General features: G+C 36.1%; 1 protein-coding gene across 6 annotated transcripts in view; it reads left to right on the top strand.

Moving 5' to 3' along the window:
• LOC132098782 (SH3 and multiple ankyrin repeat domains protein 3-like) overlaps nt 1-22,322 on the top strand; it is a 30,427-nt gene that overhangs the window by 2,081 nt on the left and 6,024 nt on the right. For 4 of the 6 annotated variants that reach the window (XM_059504958.1, XM_059504956.1, XM_059504960.1 and 1 more), the window contains exons 2-20: nt 4,687-4,980; nt 8,127-8,330; nt 8,448-8,519; nt 9,390-9,498; nt 9,855-10,006; nt 10,131-10,298; nt 10,480-10,596; nt 11,845-11,922; nt 12,009-12,075; nt 14,078-14,330; nt 15,126-15,289; nt 19,259-19,372; nt 19,498-19,573; nt 19,935-20,017; nt 20,126-20,250; nt 20,607-20,742; nt 20,867-20,947; nt 21,263-21,283; nt 21,689-21,825. In XM_059504958.1, coding sequence (XP_059360941.1) covers nt 4,783-4,980; nt 8,127-8,330; nt 8,448-8,519; nt 9,390-9,498; nt 9,855-10,006; nt 10,131-10,298; nt 10,480-10,596; nt 11,845-11,922; nt 12,009-12,075; nt 14,078-14,330; nt 15,126-15,289; nt 19,259-19,372; nt 19,498-19,573; nt 19,935-20,017; nt 20,126-20,250; nt 20,607-20,742; nt 20,867-20,947; nt 21,263-21,283; nt 21,689-21,825 — 2,355 coding nt within the window. In that variant the 5' untranslated portion in view covers nt 4,687-4,782. Of the gene's footprint in view, nt 1-893; nt 1,325-4,686; nt 4,981-8,126; nt 8,331-8,447; nt 8,520-9,389; nt 9,499-9,854; nt 10,007-10,130; nt 10,299-10,479; nt 10,597-11,844; nt 11,923-12,008; nt 12,076-14,077; nt 14,331-15,125; nt 15,290-19,258; nt 19,373-19,497; nt 19,574-19,934; nt 20,018-20,125; nt 20,251-20,606; nt 20,743-20,866; nt 20,948-21,262; nt 21,284-21,688; nt 21,826-22,322 lie in introns of those variants that run through there. The other 2 variants (XM_059504957.1, XM_059504959.1) reach the window with 2 other exon arrangements.

Raw genomic sequence — 22,322 nt, 5'->3', positions numbered from 1 at the left:
ATCCGAATTAATGCATTTACTATATTTCAGAAGGAGATCTCAAAGAACGGCTGCATAACTTCAGTCAAGTTCTTATGCACAGATCCAGTCGTCAAGGTGTGGCTTATGTAACAGAAGCAGCACACTCATGTGATTTCTCCTTGATCTGATGAAATCAAAAGGAAATGAAATCTATCAGGACTTTTTGCAGCTGTCATCTATCACAGTGCCTCATATGTGATTTCAAATACTGAAATACTCAGCATTAAATAACTATACTACTATATTACTGCTATATCATACATTCCTGTAATTGTGTTAGAGGCCCTTAGGAAATAGAAATGTTACTGTTCTGTAACTGCATGTGTGTGAGATTTGTAGGAAGGAGTGTGGGTGTCAGTAGCTTTTATTCCTGTTCGACATTCATGTGTGTGAAGTGAATTTTTGTATCGCCTGAGGAAAGAGTGGAGTTATCAGAGACGTGCAGCCTTTCCTATACTTCCTGCAAAAACATCCGAGGAGCCTCAGCCCAATCCAGCCAGGAAGAAGGGCAGGAAGTTGGGCTGAGATCATGGGAAGTAAATTATGAAGCCAAAAGGTCATAGTATGAAGACAGGTCTAGTGAAGGTTTCTGGAGACCGTAACTGCTAGATTAAAGAAAGGATAGTGGTGCTATGGATTTGTGTGTGCGTGTGTAAGTGGGAATATGTGGGAGTTGATTTTTTATTTAAAATTGATGGTATTATGAAGGCTTTTTTATTCCTTCATTAAGTCTGCCATCATTTTCATTGTGACTCAAACATGCTTTGATACATGCATTATCCAACACCATGCATAAATAAAATCTCTTATTTATTTAATCAAAGGACATATGATCTCTTAAATTTACAGTGGCATTTAAACAGGCTGTATCGAGTGTCATTAGGAATGACAGAGATGTTGATTACAACCAGAATTATTTATTTAAGCGTAGCCTCACCTGAGGTGTTAATAGAGACATTGGAGATTGGTCGAGATACTGAACTCTGGTTGCTTATTGGTGGAGGTCCTCGAATGATGCTTTTAGTTGGTTGAGATGGTTTGAGATGGTCTGGAGACCTTCTTGCTATAATCTCCCCCCGGTTATCCTGCTCTGGAATATTCAGCATCAGGGTTGGGCTTCAAGTGTCCTGAAGTCTCAGACCTTGGAGGGAGTGCTGGGACATGCAACCCTGCTGTTTTACAAAAACAAAGCACACATTGTGGAATACTGGCAAAAAACTATTGGAATAAAGACGGAAAGGTCTGAAAAGTTCGAAATATCTGTGAATGTACAGGAACATCACATGGGAAGTCCAGGTCAAAGGTGAAATCCTCCCTCCTTGTTATTCAATATTTCTAGCTTCTTAGTTGTGTTAGCTAAAGCAGTATCAGTATTGCTATTGCTCATACTTATGGTTGGGGATTTTAACAAACCCCTAAATAACTAAATACTAAACTTTGACACACAATTTGGCTGTTTTGCACGTCTAATAACATGGAATTGCTATTACTTTTCTAGTTGATTAGACTTACAATTGTGCCTGCCAGATGATAAAATGCTTACACTTAATGAAGGAAACTTGCCAGAATATCTTGCCTTATGAGTAGGTGCTGCTTGAGCCAGTAAGCAATAACCCAGTACACCCTAGCAACCAGGGACGTGCCCAGACATTTTGAGGGGCAGGGGCTCAAGTGAAATAAAGGGCACTTCTCATATTAGGTTTTTTTTTTTTTTAACAAAAAAGTATATATATATATATATATATATACACATTAACGCAACTCTGACTTCCTTTTAAAAAAAAATAATTTAAAAAGTTAATTCATTTTATCTTCCTCAAACTCACGCAATTGTTTCATTTTCAAAAGATGTCTACAAAATAATCAGTTCACAGAAACCATGGTCTCCTTAGTATTCACTAGGTTTATAGAGCAGCAAAGGAAACCATTCCACAATGTGCATGTTTTGAAAACATTTTCTATGCTACTAGTTTCAAGTATATATGAAGAGTTCAGATGCAAAAGCCTCTAAGTGCCATCTGAAATTTTCTTATGAGCTTTTTCTTTCAAGCTCGTATTTAAGTTCAGTAATTTAACTTAAATGACAATTAATAGGTAATTTTCATTGCCAGTAATGTGAAATAAGTGAAAATAAACATACAAGCTTGATAAAAAAGATCATTATTGAAGGAAATTTCAGATGGCACTTAGAGGATTTTTCATCTGAACTCTTCATATTTAGAATAACCTAAATAACTGCATCAAACAGAGGGGCGTGTTTTACTAATAATTTGTTTATTTTTGCACAAGGCACTACATCGTTTTAATTATTTTGGTGTTATCAGAATACATAACACTTTAAAATTAAACTTACCAAAATAATTGAGTAAAAATTCAATAAAAGCCAATGCCATGTATGTATTTGTGGTGGTATGGAATACTATTTTATAAAGGTTTCGAGGAAATAAAAAAAGTTAAATTACTTAAATAGTTAATTTATAAATATTGTTATTTTTAAAGTTTAATGTTAACTTATTTCTACTCAGTTTTATTTATTAATGTACCAGATGCAGTTACTCAGATTTACTACATTTTTGAGACTGTATCCTCCATCTGTTTGCATCTGTAGATTTCTTCTAAATTCACCAATTTAGATTTCTAAATTTCAGGGGGAAAGAATCTTGATGTAAGTCAATAACTGGGGACGTTCTGTTTGCAAATTAGGTGTCAACTAGTTAAAATGTGCAAATTTGCATCTAATTGACAGGGAAATGCAGGTAAATAGGATAAACAAAATAACTAAAGCATATCGCCTGGTGGTGATATATGCTTATTTTATTAACTTATTTTATTACATGGCTTGGTTGAATTCCAATGTAGAATGCGGTCTGTTATAACCAACAGACCGCTGTGCGGAGTATAACAAACCGTTGCCATGAAAAACAGAGCGTTGCTATGGACTCACAGGATTCTAACCGTAGAGATGGAGCGGACTATTTTCTTTAGCGGAAGCAATACAATCAGGTTTAACAATCGGGGGAGAGGGAGAGGGAGCGCTTCAGAACTCCTGACCTGATATTTAGATACTATATTTCAATAAATATATTTGTTTGACAGGGAAGCTGTGTGCAAACAGAAATATATATTATTTTTCAAAAATAAATAAAAAGCATCCCAGAAAAAAGGGCACTTTATCTCCAGGAATAAAAAGGGCAGGTGCTCAAGCCCCCTTTCATGTCTTTGTGTGCACGTGCCTGCTAGCAACCACTTAACAACTTCCTAGAAACTACTCAGAATGTCAACTTTTGTGTAACTTATTCTGAAAACACACTTTTGATTACAACTATTGCCAGAAATAATCTTTGTATAATTTCATGTAATTAAGTGATTATTAGAGATCAAGACCTTGATGATTTAACTGAGTTAAATTGTAACATGCCATCTCAGATCTTAGTTAATATATAGGTTTCTGCTGGATTTTCCATAATGTTCTCTCTGACAATGTGTTTTACGTAATAGAGGACTTCCCTTCTGTCTCTGTGGACAATAGTCAAGAGTGTCTGAAATGTTTTAGCTTGTGTGTGATTGCATTGGAATGAATGAGTAGGTGGATGGCTACATGTGGCCAGCTGTGATAATAGTATAGTAAAAGAATGAGGCATGTTCCTCCGCTGATTCTTAGTGTGGCTGAAAATGTAAAAAGGTATTTATCCCTCTGATGCATGCAAAATAATTACTTCAAAACAATAATGTATAAAAATTCCCATATTTTTATTACATCAAAATAGTGTTCTGAAAGAGTTATCTGACATATTTCCACTGCAATAAAAGATACTAGTCATAGGTACATCAGACATGTTGACTTCACCAGGTAAACACAGTACATTCCCCAACATAGTGTATGGTTTCCCTTTGGTTATTTCTTTGAAAACCAATTCATAACATTCATGGAATGTTCAATTTAGGCATTTTCTTTATAATCAAAACTTAATGTGGGAACCAAACATTTTTTGGAATGTTGTCATATATAAAGTGCACAGTAACATATAAACAGGACAGATGTATAAAATAATGGGAATCGGTCTAAAGTAATTGCCTATGATGCTTTGGATGTCACATGAAAATGATTTTTTGTAGTGCACATAATCATACTTCAGAGGGTTAAGTATTTAAAATGGGTGTCAAGAGTCCGAAAGTGCCAATGGTTTGTTGCTTGTGATGCATTAAACACAGAGGGACCAACAGTGAGTGTGTGTGTGATTTTGCACAGCTGTCTCTAAAGAGAAAGTGGTAGCTCACTAGAACAAGCAAAGTGCTGAGTTGCCATGGTAACTTGGGATGCAGGGTTCCCTCAATTTTCATTATTCCCAAGTGGATCTGCTTCACAGTGTCCATGGCAACCACTCACAACCAATGGAGTTTCTCTCTATCTCTCTCTTTTCTCACTGTCTCTGACAAACTCTCTCATCCCATCGTTTTATCCTGATTTGTGGTTAAAATGTCATCTCCATGCTTACGTAATACCTCATACCTGTCACACTTTGACACTATAAGCCAAAAATGCAAGGTGTGCATATTATAACACACTTTGAGCACATGCTGCTTACTAGTATACAGGTAAATGTAATATCAGATCTCACAACCCGTACATTAGAATGAGTTTGATGGGTGTATGTTGTCTTGTAGGGTTGTGAGGCCGGCGTGTTGAGCAGAACGCCCACACACTCACACACACACACACACACACACACACACACACACACACACACTCTCTCCCGGAGCATGCCTATCAGTCCACCTGCCAACGGCAAACATGAGGCTCTCGAACGGCCACGGCAACAACACACCCCTACCAACGGTAACCATGGAGATGACAGCATTCGGGCCTCTCATGGGACTAAATCTACCTCCGAACCTATGGAGGATCTCCACGGAAATGCAGTTGTCATCCGCATCGGAATCCCTGATCTGCAGCAAACGGTGAGCGCTCCTTTTTAGTGTGCTCTCATATGCATATGCAGCCTCACTATTTTCTTTGAAATGGCTGCACTGCAGCACCAGAGTAGAGAGTGGCAGTGATTGGTACAGACCGAGTTGTTGATTCTGCGTGGGAGTAAGGGGTGTGTGACAGAGGCTTACAGCATGTCGTCTACATGCATGCATGTTTCTGCACAGGGATCTACAGTCATTTGTGCTGAAAGATGCCCCATGCATGTCGATTGCATATATAGTGTCAACCAAAGGTTTTTTTTTTAAATTGCTGAATACATTTGCACTTCTGGCTGATGTTATGTGGAACATGTTTACATAATCCTGTCAAACACAAAACTGCAGACATACCTTGCTCTTCTGAAAGTCTTTTCCTCCATCGAGCGTAACTCCCTGCTTTCTGTAAATGGTTATGTTCGACAGGGGTACTTTGACATTGAGTTTTTGTATATTGCACCTCGATCATGGTCCTTATTTTCATCTTCTGCTTTTCACATTATAGAAACATGCAAACAGAAAATATTAAAGGGTTCACCCCAAAATTAAAATTTGCTTAAATTATATACTCACCTTCGAGCCATCCAAGATGTAGTTTATTTGTTCATCAAAACAGATTTGGAGAAATTTAGCATTAGATCACTTGCTCACCAATGGATCCTCTGCAGTGAATGGGTGCCGTCAGAATGAGAGTCCAAACAGCTGAAAAACATCACAGTAATCCACACGATTCCAGTACATCATTTAATTTCTTGTGAAGTCAAAAGCTGGTTGTAATGAACAAATCCTTCATTAAGATGATTTTAACTTCAGACCGTTGGTTCCATTTAAAAAGTCCTCTATCCATAATATTGCTTTTTCCATTTAAAAGCCATCTTGGTTTAATCATTACAAAAATAAACACAGATGAAGCACTGTTTACAAGCCAAAACATTCCAAAACAAATATGAATTTTAAAGAAGTAAAAGCACCTTAATGATGGATTTGCTTCATACAAACAGGCAGCTTTTCACTTAACAAGATGTTCATTGAGGAACAAGTCGTTTGATTACTTGTGCACGATTATGATGTTTTCACCCTTTGGCCATCAAGATATACTGTAGATGAGTTTTTAGAAACAAACCCAACACATGTTGGATGGCATGTTGAAGTACATTTTCAGCAAATGTTCATTTTTGAGTGAATTATTCCTTTAAATTGCGTTATTTTTGCAGTGTGAACCTCACAAACACCATTTCACTTTACTTTCAGCTAAACAATGCATTTTTACCCCGACTTTACTCGGGAAATTTCGGGAGATTTCGGACTCGGAAAATATGTCAGAGTCCAACCGAGTCCAGGGACAGTTGACGGAAATGTCACTGAGTCATTGCATTATCACGAAAGATATATTCAGTATTTACATTTGTTGTCATACATCTTTGAAAATCCGAAATCCGTTTTCTGTGCTCACACACCGAGAGCGCGCTCAAAGAATAGCGCGCCTCTCAGTCAGTGTGCGAATGCCGACCTCTTTCACTTAAGTTCTTTTATTGCTACACACTTACACGAAAGGTTATGTCAAAATGCCCGTCTTGGAGACTTTTCATTTAAATGCAGTCTGATTTATCTTAAGTAAACGAGAACAGTTGGGAGAAATGCAGATGTGCAAAAATATTTGATCTATGCTTCAGATCTTAAAGCAACAGCGTAAACCTGCAGCCGCACCGACTGCGTCATAAATGTTAATCAAACAAAAGATAAGGAGAAAATCACTGCTCTTGACTGAATCGCTTATTAACCTTAATAAGAATCTATAATAATAAGAAAGATTATTATTATATTTATTAATTAATTAAATGTCTGTAGGCTATCTATCTGAAAAAAACTTTTGAATAATATATTTATTTATCATTATAATTTATCATAGAGAGTTTACTTGCCTTCAGTAAGCTTGAGAATGTTTTATTACATTAGTTTATTATTTTTTGCTTTTGTATTAGTGGCAGTTTCTAAATGAAAATATATTTTTTTTCTAATATCTTTGCGGCAATAGTTTTTATGGGTCCAAAATCACCTTGGGTGTGCATTATTTTCTAATAATTCAATGGCCCGTCATCAATTATTCCTTACATAAAGTAATTAATTGTAATTAATGTAACTATAAATGCATTCAAAAATAAAACAGGTGTGAGTTGGCTGTGCCTTATGGAAAGTATATGTAGGTTTTATAAACATGTGTGCCATTGTACAGACTAGGTTTATCCCTCACAGTCTCATTTTGATCCAAGAAAAAATTCAAAATGCCCTGTATAAGTTGTTCGTGTACTTTGGCGTCCATTTATTTATTTTACCAAGAAATTTATTAAAAATCATGAAAATGACATAAAGCTTGTTTTTTATTATTGAGATAGAAGGTGCTCTTAAGGTCCCATTGACCAAGATACCTCCTTTACGCCCACTCTTGAATTTATACATTTACTTTAACAATGAATATAAGTCCCGCCCTTTAATTTTTCACATTCTAAAACCTGTTTCACTCTGAAGTATGTCACAATACATAAATCAGTTCAGCCATAACTTCTGTTACATGAGTTTAAGTTTGAAAAGTATAGCAGGAAACTAATAATTAATAAAAAAATAAAAATGGCAAGATGCAATAGAGGATTGTTTTTGTTTCATGTAAATGGATATTGCGTTTTTCTTGCTGTAAAGGTTAAAACAAACAATGTTAAGATCCTAATAAATAATAGGATTTCGTTGGAATTGGTAAATTATCATAAGGAAAGGCTAAATCCTGGTGCTTTTGGAGGAACTAATCATGTTTCTTATAGTTTTGAAATATTTGCTGCAGTAAATATTGTGGCATTTCAGGACACTAGATGACGAAGCAAGATTAAAATTGTACATGAAGGATTAAACATACCTGACCTAGTCAGAGCTATGGCGCAGCCGTTAGCTTACACACTTCAGTCACTTTAAGATTTGGTGCTCATATAGGTGATGCAGGGTTCGAGTCCAGCCTGCAACATATCCTTATAAATCTCATCTTTGCGTTTGTCAATCTATATAATAAAATATGCATAAATCCCCAAATAAAAGCAAAAAATACTGTTTGTTCATGTAGGAATATGATGAGTTTGTAATATGTGTGCTTCCAGAAATGCCTGCGATTGGACCTTGAGGCTCCAGTGTGGGTTTGTAAGCAGCGAGTTCTGGTCAATCTGACACAAAGCCTGACCGATGTGCTTAACTATGGCCTCTACCTCCCTGCCTTTAACGGGCGCGCCGGAAAGTTCCTTGATGAGGAGAGATTGCTCAGGGAGTATCCATTCCCTACAGTCACACCTGTACCATACCTAGAGGTGCACATAAACTTCCTTCTATATCCCACAATGCTATAGAGCCCTCACTTATTATATAACTGGGCCATGTTGTGATGTTATTTTCATTCACCCCTCAATACATTTGTGTGACTTTAGTTCCGTTACAAGAGGCGTGTTTACACTCAGAGCCATGTAGATGACAAGCAACTGGCCAAACTACATACCAAGGTATCATTTACCATTCATGTTCTCTACCGTTCGTTAGGGGTCTAAAAAATATTGAAATAGAAAACATTATAACATTTCACACGTCTACTTACTTTACTTTTATTAATTCATTTATTTTTTTATCAAATAAATGCAGCCTTGGTGAGCTTAGGAGACTTCTTTCAAAAACATAAAAAAACTTACCTATCCCAAATTTTTGAACCATAGTGTATAATTTCATACACAAAGCTGTTGTTCTAAGACCTGAAACTTTCCCATTCAATATATTTGTTGTCTAAAACATGCTGTAAGCTATTTGTTTTGGTCTTGAGAATATTGCATGTTTCTCTGTGACAGTTCTAGACTCTATAAATGCCAAATAGAGTCATGGGAGCAGCCCAAGCTTTTTTAAAGCCACATTTTAAAAACTAGCTAATTAGAAACAAGCTCTGTCTGTGAATCAATAAGTGCATTCAGTTTAGCTGATACTGTGTTTGCTGACATGTTTTTAAAGGATGGGTTTGGACAGGGCATGTGGTTCAGGGCAACAAAATGGCGAAAGTTAGCAAAATAATTTGAATTTGCAGCACCTTTAAAAGGGCCATAACACACAGTTTGATTGCATTCATTATTCTAAGTCTACTTATGTTAGTCTTACAGCAAAAAAATATTTTAGTTTTTGAGTCTTATAATTGTACAGACTCTGCTGATACTATACCTTTAAGACTTATTTAAATGCAAGTAAATAACCTCTGTCCACTTGGCTAACTTCTTTGTATGTGCTCCATTTGCTCCAAAACCAATATTTCTGAATGAAAAATAACAGGCAACTTTGTGTTGTAAATGTTGTATGTCACTTCCTTGTATTTCACTAATTTCTGTTGCTGCCAGGCCAATCTAAAGAAGTTTATGGAGTATGTTCAACAAAGGTGTGTGGACAAGGTCTGCAGGTTCCTAGAGAAAGGGCTGGACCCCAACTTTCATGATGCTGATAGTGGGGGTGAGTACTTTAGAGTGTATATATATATGGTCTGTTCCTCACATAAAGCTATCGAATGATTTCAGAAGTGATACAACCTACATTAATGACACTTTTAGAGTGCTTTGTGGAGATTACTTTCAAATTTACTTTCAATGTGTAGAACAGAGCAACTTGGACATTCTGCCAAACATCTCATTTTGGTTTTATGGACTAAACAAAATAATACAGGGTTGGAACAACATGAATTTTCATTTGGCATGAAGGATAGGTGAACCCTTCAAAGGACATTCGACAAAATGAGTCAGTCATTTATTCATTGAAACGGATTTGACATTTAGCATTTTTAATCATCTCTGCATGTGCGATGTTTCCAGAATCTCCTCTCACTCTCGTGGCCCAGCTGGACACTTGTGCTGAACTGATTAAGGTGTTGAGGAGCGGAGGAGCCCATCTGGACTTTAGAACCAGAGACGGCCTCACGGCGCTCCACAAAGCAGTCCAAACGCACAACCATGTAGCATTGACTGTGAGTTGATGCACTTTCCCTCCCACATGCACAATTCAAAGAAAGACTCATCCTTATACAACTCATCACAAGCTGTTGGGAATCTGTGCACATATGTCCGTCATATTTCATGTGCTATCTGCAGACATTGTTGGAAATGGGGGCGTCTCCAGACTATAAGGACAGTCGTGGGCTCACCCCCCTCTATCACAGTGCCATGGTTGGGGGAGATCCGTACTGCTGCGAGCTGCTGCTGTACGATCACGCTCAGCTGGGCTACAGCGATGAGAACGGCTGGCAGGAGATCCATCAGGTAACGGGAAGATGCGTTCCTCATCTGATGCTCAGAACTCATTAAACGTAAAGGGAAGAAAATCTCCCATAGCTTAAAGTTTCATTCTCCGGCGAGAATAAATATATCCTTTTTATTGTTTGCTACACCTGCAGCAGTGGGTGATTGGGAGCGTGTGTGTGTTTTTTTTATTGTACCATAGGCTTGTCGTCATGGAAACGTGCAGCACCTTGAGCACCTGTTATTCTATGGAGCGGAGATGAGCGCTCAGAATGCCTCAGGAAACACAGCACTACACCTGTGTGCCCTCTACAACCAGGTACACACACCTACAAATACACACACGTTAGCTACGCGTTCTTAAAATAATGGGTATTCAAACTATTTTTTAAGTAAACACTATGCAGCATGTAGTATGCATTCTTGTGCATTTTTGTAAACCCATTGATAAAATATGAGGATGAGCTGCTACATGTGTCAAAATGGGTGAAATTTAACTATAGTAAACAGTGTGGAATGCTGTAATTGCATCCGACTCAAGCTTCCTCTGCCGGTGTGACAAATGAACCTGAAGTGATAATAATTGCAGTTTTTTTTTATATCATCTGTCATCTTTCAAGTACATTAACATGCACAAGTTCAATATCAGTCAGGCTAAAACAATAATTTGTCATTTTAAAAAAATGCAAACGCTTCAGTTTGAATAAATAGTGTTGATATTTGTGACACTTTTGATGTCATCTGAATAAGGAAGTTGTTTACTTAATTCATCTATCCATTTCCACCAATTTGACTCATTCTATCCACATTTGAATTTAGCCTAAATGACATATGAAGGTTGAAACTAAATGTATTTAAAAAAAAAAATCATTAAACTTCACTGTTTACAACATATTTTTTTTTAAAACTATATATTTTTTGCCATATGGAACAAACTATTTAGATTTTATTCTTAGTATTTTTTATATTGTAGATTATGTATTCATCCCAATATTTTAAGGAGGCACTGTCTTTATTGCTTACTCAGGGAACACACCTTTTGATGGATTCTGTTTTATATTATTTAAAAAAAAAATGTAGTAGTCAGTATACAGTAAAGTGAAAGTGCAAGTGACATGACATTCAGCCAAGTATGGTGACCCATACTCAGAATTTGTGCTCTGCATTTAACCCATCCAAAGTGCACACACACAGAGCAGTGAACACACACACACTGTGAACACACACCCGGAGCAGTGGGCAGCCATTTATGCTGCGGCGCCCGGGGAGCAGATGGGGGTTCGGTGCCTTGCTCAAGGGCACCTAAGTCGTGGTATTGAACATACATACTGTATTTATACATACTGTATAAATACTGTATACTGTATTTATTGAACAGTACATACTGTATTTTGCAGTAAGCCATGTGTTAGTATTTCCCTGCAATTATATATAGTTGTTAAACTCAGCTGGGCATCAAATCATATAAAAAACATACACATTTACAGGTGTTATAACTATAACCTCTTCTCATGCTTTCTGTTGCACTCACCACCATTTTCTTTGTTACCCACGGGAATATCTACAGGAAGGCTGTGCTAGAGTTCTCCTGTTTCGAGGAGCAAATAAAGAAATTAAGAACTACAACAACCAAACAGCATTTCAGGTATGAATCATCTTTTAGCTGATGTTCTGGCTCAGCTCAAGTTCCTTTACTATTCCTTAAATTGTTGCATACTTTTTTCTTGGTAGATTGCTATCATTGCAGGGAACTTTGACCTGGCAGAAATCATCAAGATTCATAAAACCTCAGATGTTGGTGAGATCCATAAATGCATGATATATATGTTTTTCATTTCAGACAGTCAGTCTGATTGCGCAAGATCTAGATACTGTTCTGTACAAGTGATGTATTTATAGTATTTGTCATACTAGTGTATGTGCCCTAATCTCTTTATGATTTGTGTGTGTTTCTCTTTGTTAATCTCAGTCATGCTCTGTGTGATGTAATCTGTGAGTCATCTGTTTGTAATTTCTGTGTAATCTCAGTGTTTCATGTGCTGATCTTTCTGTCTGGTCTTCATTAAGTATTTGATTAACTCACCAGTGCAATACCTGCTTCACACCCAATTTGTGTGTGTGTGTGTGTGTGTGTGTTTTAACCACACAGGTTGTGGCTCTGTACCCCTGCAAAAACTTTGTGTGTTTAAAGCGGCCATATCATGAGGAATCAATTTTCGTTCAGTATACTAAAACCTGCTGTATCTTTAAAAAAAGGATAATAAATAGCATTTTTTAAAGAATGCCCCTGAAGAAGGTACATACAGTAACAGTAACATTTAAATATTTCACAAGACAGTAACTGAATTTTGTGTTGCCTCCTCAAACATCAGTGAGTGTCACCTGTTGTGATAGTTGTGCATGAGTCACTCAGCTGTCAACAGTTACTCAATACATTATTACATGTTTGAGTTCTCAGCCACAGATGCTCAGAGCATGCTGGGGAAAAAAAAGAACTTACTGTACCTGAATGGATTTAGTAAACAAGAGACAAACGGCGACTCATTCACAATTACCACAAAAGACTATAAACAATTATTGATACTCAAAGAGACAACACACATTAAGAACCAAGGGCTGTTATATAAAAATGTTAATCTTTATCTTATTTATTTATTCTTAATTTTTATGATTATTTTTAATAATATTCATAATTTGTAGTAGTAGTAGAATTTTTCTCATAATTGTTTTTTAAATGTCTTACTGATTCTGCAAACAATGTATATTAACACAAAACCTACAAATCAACATCACCTTTAAAGGCCATTTACATTTGAAATGTTAAAGGGCACGTTTAATTCTAAAGGTGGAAATTGGTGATGAAAAAACTAAATTATTTTGCTAAGTGTTATGTTTTTGAGGTTTGATATGACCCCTTTAAAGTCTGACTTATGGTATTTACATCCCTAAACCATGAGCCACCATGGACTTGCAGGCCATACATGACTTCTAATTGGACGTATTAAATATAATCTTTAACACAAACCATACATTTCTAAGCCGTTCTAACACCGTGAATCACAGATGGGTTGCTAGTCCTCAGGTTAGGAGTAATTCCTCTCTACCTCAGCCGGATACAGCTTTAGTCTTTTTCTTCTTGATGTGTAGATAGGACATATCCAAATTTCAGCCTCCTGGAGAGCATTCTTGATCCATTCGACAGGCGAAAATGGGTTTTATTCACAACTCGGTCATTCTGATCTAGCAGGTCATTTAATGTTTCTGTGTGTTTTTTCAGTGATTTAGGCTACTATTTTCTTATAGCAAATGGCACACCTTAGCTGAATTTGACCCAGGTGTGTGAATTACAATTTTCCATTTGTGTGAAAAATTTACTAGGGATGGGCAGAAAATAAGTGCTTTATGTGGCGCTTTTGAAAAATTGCTTTGTTTGAATGACACAACAGGTTATTAAACAGCTGGATATTAAAAGGACTGCAATTTCTAAATGGTTCACGGATGTAAATATATATGTTTAAAGATAAAAGTGCACTTCGATAAATATAACGTGCAGTAGTAAGAGCCAAATTGTGTTACAGCACAAATACGTATTATTTCCTTTTCCATAATTGGTGTGTTTGGTGTGAATCTTTTGTTATGTGCATGTCTGATATCTTCCAAAAATGTTCATGGTTTTATATTACAAGCATGGAGATGTCTCAACTCAAACTGACTCTGAGTAACACAGCAACAACGATGTCGGTCGGCTCTATGTTCTCATGTTGCGTAATGATTCATATATCCCCGTCTTCCTGTAAAAGTGCCTTTCAGGGAGACTCCTTCTTACTCGTCTCGGCGGCGCACGGTCTGCATATCCCCACGTCGCTCTCTGATGCGATCGGCCAGTGATAATGCTCTAGATGAGAGTCTGCCAGCTCCCTCTCCGGCCCCCTCACTTCGCAGCCTGCCCCCGCTGGAGCCTGATGACACCAACCCGTCCCAGCGCAGCCCCCAGGCTGCTCACACTCACACACGCAGCCTTAGGAGACACACCCGCTCAGGAGGACACCTCAGGTGTGGAGCCGGCCTTGATATTTTTTAATAGCACTAATATGATATTTTCTTTTTTGCTTTTTCTATTTGACCACAAAATTAAATATTTAGCAACATGCCTCGACTGCATTTTTCCATAAAATTAAGTTAATTGCTTTTATCAATACACACTACAGGTGTGGAGTCATCCTTGATTTGTAGAGTATTAAAAAGAGATTTTATTTTAATTTTTTTACTTTTTCTATTTAAACACAAAATGAGATTGACATGCCTGACATGCCAGACTGCTCTTTTCCAATAAATAAATAAATAAAAATAAACAAACAAAAATATTTAATATTTTATTTATATTTTATTTATTTTTATTTATACAATTATTTATTTAAATTATTTGCATTTTATATATATATATATATATATATATATATATATATATATATATATATATATATATATATTCTTTTTCTATTTGAACACAAAATGACTTCATTAGCTTCATGCCCAGACTGCTCCTTTACATAAAATTTAAGTTTAAAGTTTATATTAATTAATTATTTACTGTTTTATTTCTATTCAATTTCATGAATAAATCAGAAAAGTAGCTTTTTCTTGATTCAACAAAAATGCATGATTGAAGTTGCAACATTTATAATATGCGTAAAAAAGTGCTTATATGCTCATAATTATGTGAAATATGAATATTATAATTGACAGTTGTAATAATAAATGTGAAATATTTAAATAGTTAATTATAATAAATAATAAAGTATTGATTATCTGACATAAAAGACGATATCAACCTGCACGTGTTTGCAGCCCTGGCAGTCCTGTACAGAGAGATCCGAGTCCTCCTGCTGTGTCTCGAGGGCCCAAGCGACGGCTGTACAGTGCGGTGCCCGGCCGAACCTTCATCGCTATCAGCTCCCACACTCCACAGGGCGAGGGTGAGATCACACTCAACCGAGGAGAGAGGGTCAAAGGTCAGTCAGCCATCTTTTCTGTTCAAGATGCAGCAAAAAATAAATAAATAAATAAATAAATAAAACAAGAAAAAAAAATCACATTATTCTTATGCTGGAGGTTACTACAATTTGTAGCATTCTGAATATTTCTTCAGCTAGTGGCACTTTTGGCCCTGTGGACTTCATTAAACACCCATTAAACAATTCTCTATTATACTGAATGTGTCTACTAACAGTGTTCAGAAGTGAATATACATGCATTACAGGAGAACTGAACCATCATGAACAAATTAGAAATAAAATGGCCAACTGTCTTGCAGAAGCTAGCTGTTTGTTTTTTCCTATATATGCACAAAATATTATTTGATAAAATTATCAATTGATTGTTAACTATGTTTTATATATATATATATATATATACAGTGTTGGGAAGGTTACTTTGGAAATGTAATAGGTTACAGATTACAAATTACCTTGTTTAAAATGTAATAGTAGTGTAACTTTTTCAATTACTTTATTAAAGTAATGTAACTAATTACTTTTGAGTACTTTTTGATTACTTTTATAAATTTGAAGAAAATTAAAAATTAAAAAGTTAAAAAGTTAAAAATTAAAGAATAATAAATAAAAGCATATACATCAACTTAAATACTGTTATCTAATAAGCATGTGATGTATTCTGTGTAATAAACTCCTGAAATATTGGTGTTTTTTTTAAACTGCTTACTCTTTGTATATGATGATAGTTTTCTCAAAATAAGTAAAATGCACATGAAGTGACACAGAGCAGTTTTAGGAATTATGAGGAATATTGAGGCAGCAGAGGTTGAAAACACTGCGAGCTTCAGTAGGCTTATGTGTAGTAAATGAAACCATGTCTTTGCCATTATTTACAGGAGGGGTGGATTGGGAAAAAAATTCAGACTGGAAAATTCAAACTCATACAAACCAGTTCATGGACAAAACTATTTTTTGTTTGGACCTGACATAAAAAAAGGTTTAAATCTTTAATTTGGGGACATGCAAAATAATTAAAAGTTCTCTCCTGAACTGCACCTTCACTTCCATTTTTCTCTTCAGTCTCTTTATTTTGACCTGTTATCCATCTCTCTTATGACTTTAATACTCAAGATTGAACAAAACTATACTTTACAAACAATACTCTACAATACTACAATATATTTATAGAAAAATCCTAATACTGTACATGAGTCATGTTTTTCCCTTACAAAAGTTAAACATGCTTTTATTAGCCTATATAAAAGTAAAATAACCTTTTTTTTTTTCTTTTTTTTTTTTGCAAATGGATTTGTATTTATTTTTAAATAAATACATTTGTAAAATAATTTTACATTTTTGGTTACCACAGTTAAACAATAGTAACCATTTTCTTTGGATTTATAGTTAAATATTAAAATGTTAATTTTCGTAAGGGTTGTGTTGTTGTCTGTCGTAGCTCCAGAGGTGGGTAGTAACGAGTTACTTCGTTACATTTACTTGAGTAATTTTTTGGGGTAACTAATACTTTTCGGAGTATATTTAAAGATGGGTACTTTATACTCTTACTTGAGTAAATTTTTGTGGAAAAATCTGTACTTTTACTTCGTTACTGTGGGCGACGCTCCTCTCGTTACTTTATCTTAATGCAATAAATGTTATAAATGCTTCAGTTTATTCCAAACGCGACGTCTACTTTTCTCTGGGCAATGAGCGATGCCCATTCGCGAATGATTCATTTGAGTCAATTCTGTTCAAAGGCTTGATCAAACCAATTGGCAAACGAGTGAATTGGTTCATGAATCAGTTTGAATGAGTCGTTCAGTTCCCTGCCGCACGCGCTGAGCATCTGAAGTGGTTCACTCAGAGTTGTAACGTTTAACATCAGCAGCGTTGAAAACGTGGCTATGGAACTGCACTGAATTGAAAGCAAATCTGCAAAGGCTATTATTTGCTTGCGATGGAGATCCTTATTAGATGAACACCGCGTGTGCTGTCTACAGGTAATAACTTGGGCTACATTCGATTACAGTACACGATACCACTGTGACATTAGTTTGTTGTACGTGTGTGGCTTATAACAGAGGGGAGTCAAATTGAATGCAGCTTCCAAAAGACAAAAAATAGCCGATTAAGATTTTATTAATTTTAATACAATCAAACCTGTGCGAGTACGTTCAGCAAGTCATATCGTCAGCTGCTTAATTCAGATCTGTGATTGCTTGCTGGCGCTGAGCCAGATGTGTTTTTACAGCACTGCGCATTATAACCAATCACACATGATTCTTTTGAGCTTATTAAAGCATTGGCCAATCAGAGGCGTTCAGATGAGTCATCGCTAAAATGCCGGTGCTTCCTTCACTCGCTCACTGACTGAATACCTCTTTCTGGCGAATTCTCTCGTCAGAAACAACAAAGTGCAGATGTGTGTACGTGATTTTCAGTTACAGTGATTTTAATGGGAGTTTCTGAGAGTGTTTGAAATCTAGACTGTCAGTGAAAATGATCTTTAATAATGTAAATGTTATTTGCTCTCTTTCTGAACAATGAAAGATTAGTAGCAATATTTATATCACATTAACTTTCAATGTTAAATTCACATTTAATATAAAGTCAGTCATATTAAAAACATGTTATGGCATGACAGCTTTATCTGTTACTTAAGTAAACAGACAGGGTTTTATAATAAATTACATAAATTGGAGTAAAGGCTGATGAAATATATACATTTATACACACATACATTTTATCTATATATCTAAATAAAAATAGGCTCAGTAGGCTATATATGACCCAAAGTAACTAGTAACTAACTACTTGAGTAGATTTTTTATCCGATACTCTTTTACTCTTACTCAAGTAACTATTCAAGACTAGTACTTTTACTTTTACTTGAGTAAATATTTCTAGAAGTACTTTTACTTTTACTTGAGTACAGTTTTTGGGTACTCTACCCACCTCTGCGTAGCTCCCCCTAAACCTATTAAAAAAATATTTATTTTCCAGCTAAATTACTACTGTAACATTACAACAGATAATAATGATGTCCTTTATATAGTATTTTGAGTGATGACTGATGAGCAACGTGCTGCTGCTTGAGTCTGATCCAAACCGTTTGGTGGAGGCGCAGAGAGCGCGCGAGTCATGAACAATTCATGACTTATTAGAGATTTAATTATCAAATGGCGGATTCACAAATGATCGCTTTAGTACATTTGGCAGGCAATTATACAATAATGATATTAAAAAGCGGGCCAAATCGGCTGCCAGGCCATCGGGAATTGTCCCGGTTCTCCTGGTGTCCAGTCCGCGCCTGATTTCCAACACGCAGAATGTGCAAGTCATATATTGCATTTGTGGGGCTTAATATTCACAGACACTAGTCGATGTCATGTTTTGATTCAAGTGTACTGACCTACTTTTGATTTAGTCATCCAAAATGTGGCATATTCCGTCCGCGTTAGGCATTCCGTTTTTATGACTGGCTTCTTCGAACCAGACTGTATTTCCGCATCCCGGAAATTATCAGGGCGGTATGTCTCAGAATAGTCAGTGCAATTTGGGAAAGAAATCAGTTTCTGTTAAATCTGTATGTGGATGTGTGTAAATATTCAAATGTAATCCCCTTTGTAATCGTAAAAAATTTCATAAGTAACTGTAATTTAATTACTCATTTTTTCTTAGTAACTGTAACTAATTAGTTACAATAATTTTGTAATTAAATTACGTAACGCCGTTACATGTAACTAGTTACTCCCCAACACTGTATATATATATATATATATATATATATATATATATATATATATATATATATATATATATATATATACTGGTACACACGAAGACAGATTGAATGTAATTAATCTTCAAGGAACTAAATAAAGAAAGTAAAAAGTTAGTTTTAATATCTGGGACAAGAAATGATTGCATCCATCCAGGTAAATATACCAAATACAGCATAAAACAGTTTATACGTGTCTCCACCAGTGCTAAGCATAGGTGAAGGTGGATTCTGGGAAGGCTCAGTTAAAGGACGAACTGGCTGGTTTCCTGCTCACTGTGTCGAGGAAGTTCAGATGAGACAATATGACCCCCGACTAGGTCAGTGTGCATACACACACACACACACACACACACACCTGCATTCAGAAGCATTATTTGAAAGTATTCTGCAGTGTAACATTCAGATCTTATTGTTATTGATGTGGCCCTCATCTTTTTCTCAGAGACAAGAGAGGATCGCACCAAGAGACTTTTCAGGCACTACACTGTTGGCTCCTATGACAACTATACCTCTTACAGGTACACACATACACACACACACACACACACACACACATATATATATATATATATATATATATAGAGAGAGAGAGAGAGAGAGAGTGAGAGAGACAGACAGACAGACAGAAAGACTGACTATGTGTATCTATCCAGGTGTTCCATGCATTACTGTGCACAGTATATATACTGCAGAAATAATATGAGTAGTATGGTATTATGCCTTTCCAACCATTGCCTTTACCTTGCCTGCATCTTGTATAAAAAAATATGGTGCCAGTGTTGGGGATTATGGGTATATGGGTATGGGAGGGGGAATCTACGAAGACAATGAGTTCTGGCAGTGCAGCACATCTGACTATTGATTTCTATAAATTCACAGTGATTATGTTATAGAAGAAAAAAGTGCAACGTTGCAGAAGAGAGACAGCGAAGGATTTGGCTTTGTGCTTCGGGGAGCTAAAGGTCTGAAACACACACACACACAAACACACACAGACACATGTATGTATGCATATTAGCATGAATACAATTCACATACAAATGTAGTTATTAAATCCTTTCTCTTGTCAGCTGAGACACCCATAGAAGAGTTCACACCTACTCCTGCTTTTCCTGCCCTGCAATACCTGGAGTCTGTGGACCTGGAAGGGGTGGCGTGGAGGGCAGGGTTAAGGACGGGAGATTTCCTCATAGAGGTTAAAAAATACTTTTGATTCATACACACACAAACAAAACTTTTTCTTTGATAAAGCAGTGATTGCTTAAATGAATAATTGTAATTAAAAAGCAAACACACTTAATTATTTGACTAATTTTGTAAATCTCATACGTCACCAAAGATGTCTGCCGTTTGATTAAAAATTACAAGCTCAATTCTTTAAAAAAAATTAAACATGCATGGATGAATCATTCACAGTAAGATCAGTAGCATGCATTTAGAAAATAGATTGGGTGAATTTAGATTTCTAGACTGAAGAATGTCATCATGCTTCTGCTGGGTTTCTACCGGCTTTGTGTTACATCTTTCTCTAATTCTCCGCACATTTGTCAGGTAAATGGGGTGAGCGTAGTAAAGGTGGGACATAGGCAGGTGGTATCACTGATTCGGCAAGGTGGAAGTCGACTAGTAATGAAGGTGGTGTCTGTCACGCGCAAGCCTGACACTGGAGATGTCGTCCGCAAGAAAGGTTCTTGTCCTCAACTTCATTAATGCATGCAGATTATGCATTTTTATTTGACTGGACGTCAAAATTTAGAGAATCCTTCAAAATTTCAATATTGCATTTCTTGTTCTTCCTGATAATTAATTAGCCCCACCTCCACCCAAGAGGGACCCAAGCACCAGCCTGACCCTGCGCTCAAAAAGCATGACTGCAGAACTGGAGGAGCTGGGTAAGATGGATGCTCTTATAAATAAACACGGATGTAAACATCTCCTTGTGTAATGCTAGATCTCAGATAACTTAAAAGAGATGTTTTCATTATCTTTGAGGGCACAGCACTTGTTTTATTCCCCCAGTAACTCTAATGGAGAAATGCATGCAAATTAAAGTATTTTCTTTCTGTGAGAATGATACAGCAGTGCAGGGAGTGTGGATGATTGTGCAGTGATAGCTTTGCTCATTGATTGTTAATGAAAAGTGACCATCAAATACTCAATCTATGAGCTAAATCAGGAACTATAGATTTGTCCTTCTTGTCCACAAGCGTCAAGGAGAAGGAGGGGAGGTAAGATAAGAAACCAGTCTCACTTTGATGTCCTTTACTGGTTCTATATGCTGATTAGCATGTAATGTCATGGATGGATTTATCTAACCTGTTTATTTAGCTTGTGTGTTGTTGCCTGTGACTGTGAAAAATTGTAAAGTCAAAGTATGTTTGTTTTTCTTTTTGTGGATTGTAGACAGCTATTATGAATGTGTTTTGTACTGTATTTGTGGCTGTATATTTGTTTTAGTGTTCCTTCAGACTATGCATATTGTGCACATGGGATCTGTGTACCTGTAATTTCTGGTGCACTGGGTGACTGGGATTGGTCTTCTCTGATTTGATCAGAGGAAGGACTGGAATATTGGTCAAGAATGTGTATTAAGTGTTTCTGTATTTGAGTGGATCTGTGTGTATTCCTTACAGAGAAGTTGGATGAGATGTTGAGTTCACCCAAAGAACCGGTTGTAGTGATGAGGCCACGTCCTGCGGATACGGATTCCAGAGCAGCCACTGTGAAACAGAGACCAGCAAGTCGCCGCATTACACAGGCTGAGATCAATGTGAGTCTAATAAACATAAACATATACCATTTAAAAAAGTTTTTTTTAATATTTTATAAAAATATAAAGTTATAATTATGTTTTTATTGAAACAAAATACAATAGCCCTTGTTGTACATGGCAATATGTAGTTTCTGACATACGATGCATTGTACGAACAGATGGTGCATATCAACACTATACGGTAGCCTAATTATTTGCACATCTGTTACTGTTACTGCTGCATTTGTTATCATGTAGTTGCGCTCAATTTGCACATTACTGCACTATTGTTTTTTTGCCCATAGGTTAATACTGTACATTAGCATATAGACATACATAGTCTACATTTCTTTTCTTTTTTTTTCATAGTTTATATTCCTACTCATGCAGCATAGTTTTTATCATGTTTGTATGTATGTATATGTGTATAATAGTGTATGTATGTGTGTATAGTTTTGCACTTGTCTTGGCATTCATTGTGGACAGCAAAGTAAGAATTTCATTGCTCAGGGAAA

The sequence above is a fragment of the Carassius carassius genome, chromosome 22, assembly GCF_963082965.1.
Source record: "Carassius carassius chromosome 22, fCarCar2.1, whole genome shotgun sequence".
Classification (NCBI taxonomy): domain Eukaryota; kingdom Metazoa; phylum Chordata; class Actinopteri; order Cypriniformes; family Cyprinidae; genus Carassius; species Carassius carassius.
This window is presented reverse-complemented; position numbering and strand designations above follow the sequence as displayed.